This window comes from Micrasema longulum, unplaced genomic scaffold, assembly GCF_059751315.1.
Source record: "Micrasema longulum isolate JH-2025_06_02 unplaced genomic scaffold, ASM5975131v1 h1tg001225l, whole genome shotgun sequence".
Taxonomy (NCBI): Eukaryota; Metazoa; Arthropoda; class Insecta; order Trichoptera; family Brachycentridae; genus Micrasema; species Micrasema longulum.
In genome coordinates, this window is record NW_028278412.1 from 248,900 (window position 1) to 267,677 (window position 18,778).

An 18,778-nucleotide genomic window follows, 5' to 3' on the forward strand; every position below is an offset into this window, starting at 1 on the left:
AACGTAATTAATTTTACTAAAATTATTTATACGCGATATTAACAATAAGTTTCTTTATATTTACGAATACTGTTGTTTCGTGTTGACTGTTACATTTTTTAATGGCCAGCACTACGAATATATGCATAGAAAAATACCAGTAAATCTTTCTGAAATGCCTAAGTTTTGAGAATTCCGCATTACACGCCGAAAATGTTTAGGCATAGAATTAAGAATAGTCCAGAAACCGCATTCGCGCATCAAACAGAAGATGAATAAACTACTCTTAAAATAGTAGTTTTACGTTTTGACCGATTAGTTTCTTTGTAGACGTCGCTCAGTACCCAACTCCCGATTTGAATTCGACTATGCCGCGTTGTGTCATTTTAAAGTGTAAAAATACTGCTGGGATCTTCAAGAAACAGAATGCTATCAGATTTAAGCAAATGTATGTGTAAGTAGCAAATGCATTACTTAAAAATTGAATTATTTTTCCATCTGTCAGATTGTCGAAGAAAACAAAATAGACATTTTGTTATTGTTGCCGGGGTAGTATTTTTTTACCCTTCTTTGCACATCTAATGAGAGAACTAATGAAAATTGGACCTCGGATTAAACAACGCCGTGGTGGACATTTATCCGACATTATCCTTAAAACATTAAATATTATTTAACATGATATAAAAATATCCGTTTTATGTAAAATAAAATTTGTTTTCTATTTAAGTTTAAAGTTCATTAATTCAATTACTCTTATTAAATGACCCTTTACATATCTTCTCCGTTGTGTCAATCAATATTTCCGCGTTCACAATAAAATTTTAGAGAAATTAACAGATTGCTTTTTTTTTACCTTATATTTGTATTATGACTATATTTTTTCCCATCGTGCAACATTACACGACGACTTTACGAATGCGCGCGGCGAAAGTGGGGGGATTTTTGGACACAGTCCGATGTATTCCAATATGATTCTACGCTGCTTCTGGACTTTTCTTAATTCTATGTAATTAGGTATAAAAAAATCATCCTAAAAAAATACATATTTTAGGTTACGCCTAGTAGTAATTTATTGTAAAAGGGTAGTAATGTAAGATGTAAGCTTTACGTTTCTTAATAAATTATATTTATTTTTTACGAGAGTATTGAAACTCGATTGCTTTATCATAATTTCCTTTTTTATATTATAAATTATGATAAACACATTTTCCGATTGAAAAATCAACTAAACAAGTTAAACCAAATCGCAAATCCAACGAATAATTTTTTGTACCATCAATTTGAGAACAGTGGCTAGTGATTTTATTTAAATAAATAAAATTAATACTTTGTAAATGCATTATTAAACATGTATGAATATTTTCTTTTGTCGCATCGCAGACATATACCCGTATGCAGAGACAAACCTTAAGGTGAGGAGAGTACATTCTATTGTCTTCACCTTCGGGTTATTCTCTGCATTTGAAATTAGAATGTACTTGTGAGGAGAGTACATTCTATTGTCTTCACCTTCGGGTTATTCTCTGCATTTGAAATTAGAATGTACTTTCCTCACCTTAAATTTTGTCTCTGCATACGGGTAATAGCGACTTACACGCGGAGAAGAAAAATAATGAATTGTAGCGAGTTCCAAGCAAATTAGCGAAGAACGATTTGTTATGCAAGCCACTGATACGTTATCAGAACAGCCTTGAAGCAAACCAAAATAATATACATTTTCATTTTACACAATTTCAGATGAAAATTATAGCTTTTATTATGAAAACGATAGGTGAAACTTATGTTCTAAATACATACTTAAAAAATAATAAATTATTTATAAGAATATTAACCTAATTAGTTATCGTTATGATATACGAGTATATACTTATATTATAATTGTTTGGTTAAACTATAGACAGTATTTTATAAATAAACTAAAGCAGAAGTGGAGCACCACTGCAGTTGGAATCGAAATAAAATGTAATTTTAAATTATATTGCATTTGCATAATGCACTCACCTATACCTAGGATACATGCTAGGTATGGAAATGAATTAGAACAAATATTCGATATTTTCAATACAAATTCTGTCCATGAACTGAAACGAATTCTCACTCGTTATTTATTAGGAAAATAATGGATTTATTTTTAAATGTAATATTGATTTAACTTTGTTTCCTGGAATACGTGATTTTTTATTTCTTCATTTAACATGTTAGACATAATTTAAATTGTACATTGGCGGATTTATTGCCAAATGGCAACTTCTTCCAACCAACTGATGATGATGATTTCACTAAATAAAGGTATTATTTAGTTAATTTATGTTTTTTTTTAAGTTTTATTTTTATTGTTAAAAAAACTTAGATTTTTAAAAATACTAATGTTGTATTATTTTTTTAATTATTATTATCAAGTTATTCTCAACTTTACTGTGTCATTTTTGTATTTAGAACATAAGATTTTATCATGGTTATGTTATATTTTATTTAGAGATGTTATGTTTCTTTTTTACTTTTTGTTTTTCGTATTATATCTTCACTAAATTTTTTGGTTTTAATTATTCTATAATTAGTAATACATGTTTATTGTGCACTGCTGTGATTATTTCTGTAAATTTTTATTTTTTGTAAAAGGTTCTTTAAACCGTTGATGTATACATAAATAGAAAAATAATTAAGAAACACAATCGACTAAATTTACATTTTGTATGCGATGTCATACAAAACAGACCCGGATTCACAGATTGTTATCATCGAATGATTGTGAAATGCAAAATAGTTTATAATAAGAGAAATTACGAGAGAAATCCGATCAGAAAACTACGATATTTGCTAGAGTGCTCACTAAGTAAACAGTAATTTATCTATTAATTTATTGACAAACTTTCTGTAAATCCCGATTGCGCGGCGATCACGTAGATGCAATTTCCAACGAATCACGATACATATTTATTACGTATTCCACGTCTCAATGTTACTAACATCTAATATGCACCTTTATCAATGCGACCCAGATAAGTGTGATAGCGATGGACTAAAAATATCTACAAAAATTACGGCAACTAGAGCAAAATAAGCTGAAATTGTAATTCGAATTTATAGCTTTACTAAATAAATGTTATCTGGTAGATAAAACACACGTACAATGCTGGATACGCGAGTACATAAATGTAATATGTACTATTTTCTATTACATTTGATATCATACAATCGATCATATAACCAATCGCTGCATACTAGAAACGAATACTGCGCGTCAAAATACATGATTACAAGTCCAAATTTCTTATTTTATTGAAATGATTAATTAATTTGGAAAGAAAAACACACATTATAATGAATTATCGTGACCCACTTAAGTAAAAGAATAAGCTGTAAGATAAAATAAAAATATCTATACTGTAAGTTTATACAATGCACAGTATCTTTTTTAATGTATTATTCAAACAAAATAATTTATTATTAATCAACAAAAAAATACAACGATGCTAGTAATGCTGTAATGTCTCTTGTAAATGGCGACGGTACGCCGCGAAGACGATTAACTATTGATTAAGTATTGTTTTAATAATTAACATATGCATTTTTAAAAATACATATGTTAATTTGAAAGCACCATTATCAAATGCAATGACGTAAAATTAAATAGACACGTTACAAGCGCGAAAAAAATGGCATTAAAATTTGTAGGTAATTCTCTAACGGACAGTAACCACGATCATAAATGATGCTTATTCTTTAAATTGAGGGGAGATCCTTAAGCCCACCATCCACTTGCAGCTGTTATAGAGTCCTGGGGGACTCTCTGTCAGCTGCGCATAGAGGAAAGTTATTATAAATATTCTTAAGGAATACAAACTCTATGCAGATTAAGGAGGGGGGAGGAGGCCGTATGGACCGAGGCCAACACGTCGTCTCCACCCCTCAGGATCCCCTCAATGCCTCTGTTTTTTTTTAATTAAAAAAATATGTACACAAACAATTTACATAAATAAACGTATCCAAATATACAAAAACAATTTCTTAAAACGATAGTAACAAAACAAACAACACACATTTACAGTTGTAAAGAGTAGAACAGACATTATCTTTTAATATTATCTTTAGTTTCATTCGTAGGTACAATGAAATGTATTAAAAAGTAAACGCGAAGTGTGTTTGAAAGTTTGTTTGTATTTCCTTCACGTCGCAACGGAGCAACCGATCAACGTGATGTTTTGCATAATGATAGCCGGAGAGCTGAAAAGTGTTCCAAGATACTATTTTTAACCCTGAAAAGATATCACTCAAAACTCTTAGTGGAAAAATGAATTAATATTTAAAAAAGAATAACTATGCTACGTCGCCATAAACTAACGGATTGTGGCTATTTTTTTATGCATAGCGATAGTTGGAGGGCCGGCAATCGATACAGGCTACATTTTATCTTTAAAAAATCCATAATTTTATTGGGAAAATTCTGATTGCTAAACCACAAACTAGTAAGTGAACTAATTTCTCCCTTTATACCATGCGAGCAAAGTCGCGGATAAAAGCGGGTTAGTTAAATTTTTTACAAAGAACGAACGAGAAAGAAAGAACACAGAAATATGAACTAAGGATATATGTTTTTCTATTTCTTACATGACGATTGCACGCCGTGTATCGTGATTTGCTATGTCTTTTTTTTTTTTTTAATTGTTGCGGGCAACGAAATATTTGCAATAGGTAGGTATCTGAGACATAGCTAGTATAGGAGTAACGCGTCTATATATTATAATACGTCAGTGTCCCAATGCATTTCGCTAACAAAACAAGTTCCAATTTAGTAGCACGACAGCTTTTATTGAATGTGCGTCTAACCGAACATGTAAATAATTCACTCTTTTGAAAGCCGAGGTACTGAAGCGGTGATCGTCTGAACTGACAACTGACCCACATCGGAATGGAACCGGGCGAGAGAGCATAAGTTATACAGCACTGGTAGGTACTCCGACAGTGAGCTCTGCACCTAACGGGATGAACCGTGGACTGGTGTAGGCATTATCCGCGGTCAGGCCAGAAGGTCACCCAGTTGAACCCAACTTGTAGGTTCAGATGTAAAACAGAGATTGGGCCGATGCTTAGATATGTTGCAGACCGAGCGAACTAAATTGAAAGAGCAAGTCCGGCATTTGAAATAAGTAGTATTAAAAATTGCGCCATTAGTAGAAAGGAGATTTCTCATTTTCCCCAAATAATACAATAAAAAAGATTCCTGAAAGCAACTACAGCACAAGTTTCATTATTGTATTACTCATATTACTCATATAATAGAATTTGGACAAACTCAAAATATTGTTGATAAATCCACCTGGTCCATGAAGAAGTATAGATATTGAAAAAATAAAATTTTCAGGCGTTGCCTAGTATGTAGGTGAAATAATTAAATTACACGAATCTCTTCCCGCGTAAATAAAGGTTTCAACTCTTTAACTTCACAAACATCAACAGATGAAAGAATGGAATGGATATAAATGTTCAAATATGGGCAGAATGGTGAATGTTACAGTGTGTAAAGTGGCCACTTAAATCAGCCAATGACAGGTCATAAGCCCTGCAGATGTCTAGACTTCTATATTACCTTCTCTAAAATGTTCTTAATCTCTGTTGTAATATGTTAATTACTCGTACTTATTAGATGTCGCGAAAGCGATGAAACCGGTAGCTGGATATTCCAAATTTGTGGATTAAAGTTTTACTCGTCTTTTATTTATATAATAAATTACAATGAACTTCCATCAAGAATTTTTACTTACTCTTATATAATATAATTTCGAGTCCTTGTGGAAGGGATAAGTAAATCATGATTATTTCTGTCTAAATGCCCCCGTTTGGCGATGCATGTGGTACTTTACTAATGGATTCCATTCATAGCTATTTTGAATAGCAGCTGTAGATATGATGACATGATTAAAAATACACTATTTTTGGTATTACAGATAATCTTAGACAAGTGTCACCCCCTAGGGAGACGCATTATTTTTGGCAGATGGGTAAATGCAATATGCATCTGGGAACTAGGTACCTACTTTACATCCTGAGTGGTACGTCATTATCTACCACCAGCAGATAAAACGCAACATGTGCCTATGTAAGTGCTAAATCCATTACATATATATCAGATACAATACGCTGGATTTAACGAATCTTGACGAAAATTTCCTTGTATAGGGTGGGTGCTATAATAATTAAACATGCTGTAGTAATTTGACAAACTTAATCTAATGGTCAAAAATAAGTAAACGGAAGAACTTGTCTCCACCAAATAAACACACTTTTGTGCGTTTTTTCTTCAAATTAACGCATTACATTTATTTATTTTTGGCCATCAGATTAAAAATGTCCAATCACTGTAGCATGTTCAATTAATATAGCATCATCCAGTATTTATCAAAGTATTTTTTTTATATTATTTTTGATAGCATGATCAAGATTACCACAGCAATATTACATTTTTCAGAATAATTAAAATAGTTATTTATATTGAGAATTTAATGAGTTGAGACATGAAAATCACTATCTGATATTAAGATAAATATAAGATGTAGGTATATTGTAGATAAATTTTAATGTGATAAAGGCGAGATTACCATATTAGCGATACGCGCTAGATGGCTCCCTAACGCACCACATACGAGAACATGTAATCCTACCTACCTGAAACAAAGTGGTACATAAATATACCACCGGGGTCGCGATCACAAACGCTTCTTTTTTCTCAGTTTATATTTACACCTGAGGATGGGTAATACTGATTACCCGAAACTAGTCGCGTTTTTACAAATTTACATTTTAAATGAATTCAAAACGCTTTTTTCATTGGTGCATGTCGAGACGGTATTAAATAAAAATCGATATTTAGGTACGAAAATGTGTATATTTGTATGAAATTTTGAAGTATCTTTGTCGGTAACTTGTAATTGGACATTTTTAGGTAATTGTGTACATATTCTATTTTTCATGTAGAAAACTTAATTTTACTTTGTAGATAAAATTGAAGATAAATGTCAACTTCCCACTGTAATAAGGGCCTAGAATTGAGGTATTTATTTTCTAATATTTCGTATTAATAATATGTCTTATCTCGCAAGAGTATCGTAATACCGTATACTGGTAGATCAGTCTTCTACTCAGCCTTTTTGAATGCAATAGGTTTATGTTAAAAATAACATATTTTAAGTGTCCGACCGAAGTTTCGGATTCGGACAACAAAACGAGTTTCGGGAGCGGTTTCGGCCGAAAAATGGCAGAAATTTCGGTTCAACCGAAACCTGCGGTCAGGATGTGTCGGATTACGTTCAGCTGTACTCGGGTGCATCTTATGGCTAGTGACTAAGTTGTAGTGGGTTCTAAGATCTTTCGTATTTATATTTTTGTAATTTCTAAGTTAAAGTTCCTGTGCACATTTATTTATTTATTAACGGACATTGTCCATGTATACAATTTATAAGGTTTAAATATTACAATAAAAGAATAGTTTAAAACATTTAAAGAAAAAAGAAAGAAGCATTGACAAACATAAGGGACATCGAGACAAGATCTGTACTATTTATTTAGTGCTCGTTTAAATCGTTGTAAACTTAAACCAAAAAAGTCCAGATCCTGTCTTGAGTTAACAATACGACAAAGGCGGGTCATTGGAGAATTTAGGCCATAGTTTGTTCTATGCTGATCGATGAACAGAACTTCATTGTTTCTCAATCTACGAGTCGGAATATTGAATTTTACACATTGAAGAAGTGTTACATATACCTATATTATATGTATAACATAACAACGACCCAATAGATCTTGTTGCACTACTTTTTATTTTACTAAAACTCGTAAGGCTTAACAATAAAAGCGCCTAATTTTGAGCGCCTTGAAGTGACTTGTGACTTATTTAAATAAGTTGAGGCCGGAAATCGATTTCGGCTGAAAACGTTTCGGTTCGTCTTAGGTTGGCTCTTGTCAACAAATCAACATAAAATATGTCTCCTATGAAGGGTTAACGCATAAGTGAAGGCGTTTTTACAATATAGAATAGAATATTTGGTACCCAGAAGTACATTTTAATCTATTATTATTTTGGAATATTATCTCCAGTATGCGTATGCACACATAACCAGCCCATAGTAACAAGGGATATAAAACTCGAGATAATATTATAAATAAATAACTACACAGCAGAGATAACTTTTATTTGTTTACTAACTTATTAAATAATCTGCATAGGAACAATAATGCGAGGAAATAGGAAACAGAATGGACCATGTAGTAGTATTAAGAACAATGAAATAATAATCTTACATCATATTATATAAGGACGCCTTTAAATGATTGCGATCACTTGATTTGTTGAGTTGCAAAGCGAAACTAGACCATGGTCAAAATTGAAAGGAGGCAATTGAAATCAAAGGTTTTATAAAATTGATGATCATAATTATTAAAGTTATTACTTAAATCATTTTATAATCGTAGGTGATTAGTTCTACACAATAGGTAGATAAGCCAAAATTTATATTTTAAGCACTAACTTTGTGGTTATTAATTGCATAATCCATCCATTCATACTTCTATACAGATATTATAAATGCGAAATGTTTGTGTTTCAAGTTCAACAGAGCGACCGATTGAGATTTTTTGCATAAGGATAGCCGGAGAGGTGAGAAGTGAAACAGGATACTCATTTTTCATGCAGATTTTTAAAAAAATAAATGAAAAATATATAAAATACATATGTCAACAATGAGCGACAGTATTTTTAAACGAGTGGCGGTAAGGTGGGATGTCAAAAATAATCCATTTAAAACTCATTCTTTGAATTTCTATGATTTACTTGCTTTTATCTATGGTTAGTTTGGTTTGCTTTTCTTTTTGGTTTTGTAGTAGGATTTTGGATTTGTGAACAGAGTAACGATGCCAAGTCGCCGTATTTCATTCAAATCAATAGTTGGAAGACCAAGCTACTTTCAATCCATATAAAATATATCATAAAATATAAAACTCTTATTGATGAACCACACAATTAATTACTTAAATAATTTCTCTCTAAAACTACGTGAGCGAAACTACGGGTAAGAGCTAGGTAAAAATAAGTTTATAATTAAAATAAATTTATAACGTACTGTGTTTAAGCGTGTGCATCAATAAAAAGCAAGTGGGAGTGTATCGCAGCCAGAGTAAGTCGTAATTTATTTTAAATAAATTTATGGACATGTTAAATATATCAATAGATAAAAATAAATAATTATATGTTGAGAGGATAGGCGGTGCCGGCGTCCAGAAATTTTGATGAATATGTATTTGGGAATTGTTTTTCTGTCACTTTCTCGCAAATGCCTCCCCGATACTGTGCGAAAAAGACGCACATCGGACTGATTTGGCCAAACTAAAATCGACGTTTCGCTATCCCGTTTTCCACACCCCAAAACTGAATAAAATTTTCTGTGTAGGTACTTTTTCTTTTTTTCAAAATTATTTTTCATATTTGTAAGCCGTACGTCCGAAGACGATAGATGGATCTAAGCGCTTTTTTGAGTTTTTGGATGGTCCTAGCTCCCATAAGAAACAATTTATTAAACAAGCAAAACGCTAGAGACACGCCAATGGTAAATATAGATCACTGCTCTAGTGCCATAATCCAGGGAGAATATACGGGAAAATGTTTCCTCTTAAACGATGCACATTATCATACGTCATACTGAGCCAGAAGCGGTGTATTAATACTTTAGTCGTGTCTGTTTTATTGTCGTAAAAATACATATTAATCGTTTTATATTGGATAACGAGCATACAGGAAACTGAAGCAAAATGCAATAATAAATTGCAAATTGTATGCAGCAAAAAGGTTACGACAATACAGATACTGTTTGCAGGAAAGATACATTGAGGTTATTGCGAAAACACAAGTTAACGCGGAAGTCGTGACTTAGAACTGCATCAGAGAGATATCAAAGAAGTTATAGGTTACATCGGAACAATATATAGAGGGCCTTACTTATAAATCGGGTATAAAGTTCAGCTTGAAAATAGTGGTAGAATAATGATGGTATGGCAAAAAGTATGACTTATAAACCTGTAGAGTTAAACTCAGTTTAAATCTGCGATAGCGACCATAGAAACTTATACCTGCACATTATGTGGTATAGCGCTGGAATAAGCATACGATCTGTAAAAAAGTCATCTTTTTCGGTAATCAAAATGGTTAGTTTAACAGTTTTTTTTCTCAATTTTAAACAATTTCGAAGTCCTGCGACCTTCTCAATGCGATTCAAGTGATTTTTAATAATTTGTTTAAATAATATCTGAAATGTTATATGTTTGTGTGTGTTTTAATTAATTGTGATAAAAAAAGAAACACAAATAAACTATAGAACTCGTTTTTAACTTCTCTTCTTTACAATTTTGATTTCTTTTTTTAACGGTTTTCTCCATGTTCTACATTACACTGACAGTAGTCTCGATTTGACTTCGACGTTTGTTCGTTGTTATTTTAAAAGTTACTGCGCACGCGCACATATCAGTGTTGACTGTTTAAAAAAAATGAAGCATGAAATAACCTGTGAATTATTGGCTTGAAAATTGGCTTCTCCTGAAGAGTTTTAAGTGGTTTCCTCTCCACATGAGCAAATGCTGAGAAGTTTCTGATTGGCCCACATTAGTATATTCCTCCTGATCCCAACAGTTTAGAAAATTCAAAGAAATTAAATTGCAGAAAAATTCACTTTTGAAATATAAACTTGTATATTATAGGCAAGGTAAATAATAAAGCAACTCCCATTTTTTTTTTTAAATCTGTAAATTGTTATTCTAGGTAATAAATATTTTTATTAGTAAGCTTTTTTTTATATCGGTAATAAATAGTTTAACCAGTTATAGTTATTTCATGTAAACCTGGTGTAAGGAAATCTAGTAAGTAAAGCCCAGAAGCTATAAACTATGTACCTAAGACTTTTAATTGTTTATTCATTACTTTATTTTGGCACTTATCCTATATTTGCTGTATTTGGGGATTTGCAACAAAGCAAAAAAAAATCTGAGGTGATTCAGAATAGAGCTATCAGAAATGTGTTTCACTAAACAGCTCCACACGTTGGCCAATACGTTCACCAGTACGCTGGCAAATAGGCATTGGCAAACGTGTAGAGGGGGGACATTGTGGCTGGCATAGCTGGTGCATGTGCTCCGGTCCGACCTGAATACTGTCGGTTTTCCAACACAGATCAAAGGTCGTTGGGTGAACGAATTGTCAAGCATCCACACGCTGGGCCAGACGGCCGGTATTTAGTATTTATTTAGTACGCAACGAACTGCCGGAGTACGAGTTTTTTGTCATTTTTCGCCTATTTTCTTTAGTTTTCGACAAGATAAGGGCTTGAATATGAGCAACGAAGAAACTTTTTAATTTATCGAGTTATGCCCTTGAGAAAACTGATAAATACACAAGAAATATTTATTTAGTTCCAGTGCCAACTCTAATGTATGGGAGCGAAGTATGGAATTGGAAAATAATGATGAAAGCAGGTTAAATGCTGTCGAGATGCGATCCCTCAGGCGGATGTATGATAGGTGCACAAATGTCGAGTAAGGCTGAGACATGGATTATCGACAGAATCAAGAAAGGAGTGCTGCGTTGGTTTGGACATGTAGAGCGAATGGACAGCGAAAGAACGGCTAAAAGGATCTACGATGCGAATGTTGATGGATGCAGAAAACGAGGAAGACCGAAAAAGACGTGGCACGATCAGGTCCATCACATACAAGATGGACATGTCAAGAGTAGGAATAATCGGAGTGCGTGCATGATAATATGTATGAATGTAGAGGAAGCGAGGTCTGTATGCAAAGACAGAGTGATATGGCGCTCTATCCTCTCTGTCTACCCCTACGGGAAAACGGCGGGATGGTTTGTTTGTTCGAAAGACGTCAACGACAGAAATGTTTATAAAAACCACTATTGATGTAATATTTTGTGAATACCTACTTATTAAATCGTGTAAAACGATACTACTTAAACTTGTCAATGAAAGATCATAAGCCCTGTAAATGCCTAGATATCAGACCATTTTCACTTCTTAAGGGTCAGATATTAGAAAGATCACTTCGCATCAATCCAACAGAAACAAAATTACTGACGATTGAACTGTTCATTCTATACGGATAGTTGGGTAAATATCCAAACAGTGAGTATAATTTCAAATTTGAAATTTTTTAAATACGATACGAATTAAATATGAAAAAATAAATGCAAGAGCTTTAGTAAAAACTCACAGAAATGCCTATTCTTTCATGCCCATGCGCCTGTTTCTTTGATTTGTTTGCACATGAAGTATTTTAAAAATGACTTGAACCCCTGATTCAACGTGCTCACTTATCAGCGTTATATATATTATATAAATAACCGCGTAATTCTATTTCAAAGAAGTTTTACCTCCATGTAGGTTAGATAAATCAATAAACAGCTTAAACGGATTAAGTAACAGAAGGTCGCTGCAGCTAGAGGACTTCAACATACGCTACGCGTGCATTAACCATTAATGTCTATGTAACGTGCAATATTATGCGCACGATAGTATTCATTATGTTTGCGTATTGACCACATTGAAATATATATATATAAAAGGCAATGTTCGTATATGTGTACTCGATCGACTGAATAAATACTGGATCGATTTACGTGAGGTTTTCAGCGAAATTTAGAGCTTTGCCATGAGCATATTTATAGCCCTTAAAATCTTTAACAAAAAAGTAGCAGCGTAAAAGTTTTTTTCATCGTTCACCAGGGCTGCATTTGCCGAGAATGCATATATAAAAAAACGGGAAGGATCTAATTTTTTTGTGTAAAAAGAATGTTTGTTTTTGAATTTTTACATTAGTTTTTTTATGGATCCCAATATTATTTCCTCGAATTCCTCATAATTTAAACCCATTTATTTCTTTTCACTGGATTTTTAGTAATAATAAATTAATATTAACCGATATTTCATTTTTGAAAATCGCATTCCTAAATAAAAGTGCACTTTTGTTGGTAAGAAGAGCAGAGTTTGCCATTTCTACAAAAAGAATTCTATATTTGAAAATGAATTATTTTATGTTTTGGAATTCAATCGTAAACAAGTACTTAGGTACCTACTTAAATTCAATATTTGAACATGAATTATTTCTAGATTTGGAATATCATCATAAACAAATTTGTGTAATTCTATAATTGAAGATATATATCTATGCATGTGAAATTGTATCGATGAATAACTTTAAACGGTATGTTTTCTGGTGTGTAGTCTTTGTTGAATTATTTTATAAAATAAAATTTAATTTTAATTTCCTGTCTGTTTTAAATGGCCACATTCCACACTGTCCAAAATTTGCCTGTGTTAGAACGTCCATATTTCTTTGATTCCCGTATAGACGTTGATTTTTATAATGTAAAAGAAAAGAACAAACCTTGCGTATGCGTAAGGCGCTAATTATATTATAATAATATGATAATGATGGAATATCATTAAGATTATTGAACGAAATACTTCGTTGAGAGACTACGTGAAGTTATTTTGGAACACTACAATATTTATAGTATTCGAGTATACTATATAATGTGGTTTCTGGAAGCACAGATCATTCCATCTACATGTTTATAACGACAAATTATTTGACTACAACCACACACAAAATAATATTGCACTCATAATAGCAAATTAATTTGATAACCCATACTAATATTATAAACGCGAAAGTTTGTTTGTTTGTGTTTCCTTCACGTCTCAACCAAGCGAATGATTGACATATTTTTTTCCATAGAGATAGCCGGCGAGACGAGAAGGAAAACAGGATAGTTATTTCTTATTTCAAGTTAAAAAAAGAGCAACAAAAAAATAAATACATTATCAACAACGAGCAACGTTATTTAATAATTAGTAGGCGGTTAGGTGGAATGCCAAAAATAATCAATTAGAAATGAATTATTTATATTTCTATACTAGAATCATTGGTTGATTCATATGAACTCGTCGACTGACGTCGTTCAAAGAAGTTCGATGTTATTAAAATATTATATTTTCAAGAAACTTTGCCGTCCAATTTTATGCTCTAATTTTTACCGCGTATAAGAAAACATTTTTATATCCGATTTCCCATAGGGCTGAACTTCTTCATTATAAACTCTACAAATACTCATATTTCATCCCCAAAGCCAACCATGTGAAACGAAGTAGGTAATGTTGAAGTGCCTTACCTCCATGACCAGGTAGACATAGAGAGTGCTCTCCTTGCAGTCCAGGAGTGCGACTACATTGTCGTGGTGAAGCTCCGTGAGCTCCTTAAGGATCTTGATCTCCTTCCCCAGGAGGTTCTGGGACTTGGCCAGAGACTTTTTGGTCACGCTTTTGATGGCCACAATCACAGATGGATTCTGGAACAAACAAAATACAAATGAAATGTTTGACGAACGGAAGATCTAGAGAAACACGCTTTAACCTTAGAGTAATAACCCGATAGAGTCGCCCATATAGAGAAAAACCATTCTATGATAATTGACCACAGAGCTAGCCACAGATTACAGCAATACAACGGGTCGTAGGTACTTGCGTTGAGAATTGCAAGCGCCAACCGAAACCGTATATGTTGTTAAACTAAAAACTCAGACTAAAACCAAACAAAAAATTTGGAACGGTTTTATTCTATGCAATAGAGCTGGGCTTCTTTAGAGAATTATTGCTCTTAAGTTTTAACCAAGAATTCATTTATTTATTCATATAAAGATACATATTACGATAGATATTTTGAATTGGGTTATGGTCCCGTGGCTAGTGTTGCGGACTCACGGATCAGAGGTCCGAGGTTCGAACCCCACTCTACCCCAACTTGATTTCCATTTTCTAATAGTGAGTTATTTACAAATCTTTGAAAATAGCCACCAAAATTGAAATATTTGGGTGGATTATAAGAACGCTAATACTTCGATTTTATTCAAAAAATAAAAATTCCAAAAAAATATGTTTCCTTAACTCTATGAGGCCAAGAGCCCTGTGTTGAGTTGGGATACAACAAAATAGAAAGTGAAAGCATGCATATTATTAAAGAATACTACAAATAAAACATATTGCATAAACATAAATTCCAATAAACATTTGGACAACACGCTTAATAGTTTGTTTAATTAGTGGGATATTTTATCACCATCATCATTCCCTTTCCGCACCTAATGGTGCATAGGGCATTGCATTGGTACACCAATCGCAGCGTATCTTGATCATTTTTGTTACATGGAGGTAAGATGATCAGTCTTACGCTTCAGGTACCAGTCCTGAGACTATGAAATATTCTAGTGTAAAAACACCGATTTAAATTTTTATTTTATATATTTTTACGTGAACGTAAAATAATCATAATTTTCCTGCATAGGGTACCGCATTGGTACTATAATTACAGCGTATCTTGATCGTTTTATTCACGTGGAAGATATTATTATTATTATGGATATCTTATATAGCGCAATTTTCGTATTATAATACCTCAAAGGCGCTTTACAAAGTAATTATATAAAAATATTAATTTAATTTTAGCCTTTTTAATTTAGGAAAACAATGTACTTTGTAACTACATGCTAAGGATTTATTCAAACGATTTAGAGAACAAGTGGGTTTTATGTTTCTTTCGAAACATCACTTCACTCTCACAGTTTCGCTGGGTGAGCAATCCATGCCGTAGGGCCTGCTACCGCAAATGATCAGTCTTACGCTTTATGTTTTATGTGCCATTCCAGGATCAATTAGATATTGCAAGGTAGAACAAACGTTGAAACAAATATTTTACGCTGGCCCTGATAGGCGAACGCGCCAACCACTACAACATGAAGCGGAATTATCTCCACTTGATTTCAGTATTTTGAGTCGAGAGTAACCGTCGAATCTAAAAAAACTTGTCCAAGGTTCGAGTAGATAACTCTTATGCTCTGTGATAAGATTGAATCAAACATTTTTTAATTACTTAGGAACCGTCGCGCAGCAAGAAGGGTCCCAGTTTTTAAGGCAGATTAATAGTATTGTTAAAAAATGTACAATAAACGACAAACTCTCTAAAAACATTCAAATAAGTTAGCGACATTTCTTGGTAGAACTTTACTGTAATTGGTAAAAATAGTTTTAAAAATAAATGACAGGTCGATACTTTCTTAGTTAAAATATTCAGTCTCATTTAAAAATAAAAAGTATTCTAATGATATTTGAGAAAACCCATAACTGTAATAAAAAAGTACTGATTTTATTTATCTGCGCATAAGTCTTTTAACAGCCAAGCCATATTGAATATGAGTTATGTTTACTTTAAAATGTTTTTTAATCTACATATTTAAAACGGAGTGCATTAGATGTACGCGCTTACCCTTACGCGCGAACCCTTCATAGGACGCATATTTTGTGTTGATTTAGGTGCAAACCTAATAAAAAAAAAACAAAAAAAAGAAAATAAATTTATTGGATCTGAAAAATCTGAGTGGAAGCCTGATCTACAGGTGTACGTTATTATGGTACTCTTGTGACGTACGATTTATCAATAATACGAAATATTAGAAAACTTCAATTCTGGTTGAATATGCCAGGGGAGGCGCCAAACATAAAAATGGAATAGGTTTAATTATATAATTTTGGATGAATTTTAGCGAAGAGTATGAATCTTTGTATTGCAAAGAAATGCGGGTACTTCTACCGTTTGTAAAGTCTTATTTATGCGAAAACGGGCTCTTCGGCTCTGGCTGCAATGAAAACCAAATATCGAGCCAGGTTAGTAGTCGAAAAAGAGATACGAGTGGTACTCTCCACATTGCTCCCAAGATTTGTGCCAATAAACAACATCAACCCTCACATTCAATTTTTAGATTATGTACCATCCTCCAAAATAAATGTACATGAACGTTTATGTTATAGCATAACTTTGTTATTATTCTGATAATTGTAATTTTCAGTTTTTTTTTGTTGTATTTAAAGTTTCTATTATTTAAAACGTGTCCATATTATGATAGCAATTAAAAAAATAAAACATACGGAAATTTAAAAAAAGCGGAAAAAAGCTTCTAGTGTACCTAAAAACAATAAATAATTTACTGAAAACGTTTTACTGGTCACAGTTATAGAGAATAGAGAGAGTTAATATGTCAGACAATCTGTTTTAATGTACTATTAAAAACCCGCATTTTAAAAAACAATTTATCATTACACAGACATTTCAAGAGCATGGCGTTATAATTTTGGTTCCGAAAGAGATTTAACTGTAGATGAGATACTAACATAATTATTTATAGTGATCGGCTGAGTTTGTTCGGCATTTCAACGCAGTAAAAAATATGAAACAGACCGATTCTAATAATAAAAGGGTCCAAAGTTACAAATACCGGACCTTGAGGGCTAAAGTAATAATCGCTATGTCTACTTATGTTATGTATTCCTCAGTTTTACGCTTGTAAATGCGTGGCCAGAACCAGTTTGTCTTGTGTCAACATGGGACCAGCTGGGAGTATGCTAACTTCGCGAGAGCTATCCTCTATCCGATCCTATTGTTGGGAGAGATAACAGCGACAATGGCGGAGCGTCTGGTTAGTCAGGTATAAGTCTGGTGTCGGGGAATTGTAATAACAGGTAGAAAATATTATCACCATGACTATTTACAAAAAAATCCGTAAGTATTTTTGTCTATTTGGAGATACCTGCTTCGAACCTCGCCGAAAAAAACTTTTGAAGCTCATAGAGCCAGTATTGAAAATAAACAATGTAACTGTATAAATAACGACCACTTTTAATTCTTATTTTTGGTTGTTGCCTGGGTATATAGTGTCGAGGTTAGGTATTTCATGTTGACTTATAACTTATGACGAAGGAATTTAGTTTCTAATACTCCAAATCGAACATAATACCGAGACTTTACTGACAGAATGCATTAAGTCATTAAAACAAGTTCCGAGATAATCGCATTTAAAGCTTTTTTAATCTTTCAAAGCATTATTTCTCCGACAATTTTTTTTTAAAGCTTTGAAAGAGTAATCTTTATTTTAGGCATAGCATAAAATTTTTAATCAACATCTTGCACCTATAATAAAAATATTTGAAATATATAAAGACTGTTGACTTAATGCATTATGTCAGTATACTCGTATATAAATAATGTACTAACGATAAATCAGCTGATTTGTGCGATAAACAAGCTTTTATTTAAAGAAAGACAAATACATATTATATTAATATATACGTAGTATTTTATTAATTCATCGTACATATAAACACATTCATAAATAACATACATAATATCGAGTTAAATAAATGTAGGATACTTTTTTTATTATTCAAACCAATTAAGGAGATAAAATAAAATAAATATTTTTTGGATGTAGTATTACAAAACGTATCAGAATTTTTTCTTCAATCAAGAATTAGAATCGGGTTGTGGTCCTGTGGTTAGTGTTGCTGACTCACGGATCTAAGGTCCGAGGTTCGAACGCCACTCTACCCAAATTTGATTTCCATTTTCTAATGGTGAGAACTTGAAATATTTGGGTAAAGTATAAGAACGCTAATATTTCATTTTTAAAAATATATATATATTTAGTGAGAAATACTCAAAACGGGATTTGTCTAGGGGAGCATTGCAGGAGACTGCTGCGATACATTGCATAAATTAATTTATTATTAATCATAATATTACGGCGCACTCAGTGCTGCGCGTTGTTCAAATAATGATGATATGGAATCGATAATTATGTTATTATTGTTATTTATGTATTTTAAAATAAGATTTATTCCTTTACTTTCCGTAATGTTGCATCCCG

The 18,778-nt window shown here is 32.5% G+C and overlaps 1 protein-coding gene across 2 annotated transcripts in view; it reads right to left on the reverse strand.

Annotated features, from left to right (window-relative positions):
• Atg1 (serine/threonine-protein kinase unc-51-like protein Atg1) overlaps nt 1–18,778 on the reverse strand; it is a 103,562-nt gene that overhangs the window by 47,856 nt on the left and 36,928 nt on the right. For both annotated transcript variants that reach the window (XM_088234313.1, XM_088234311.1), the window contains exon 2: nt 14,198–14,374. In XM_088234313.1, the coding sequence (XP_088090439.1) occupies nt 14,198–14,374 (177 nt within the window). The remainder of the gene's footprint in view (nt 1–14,197; nt 14,375–18,778) is intronic.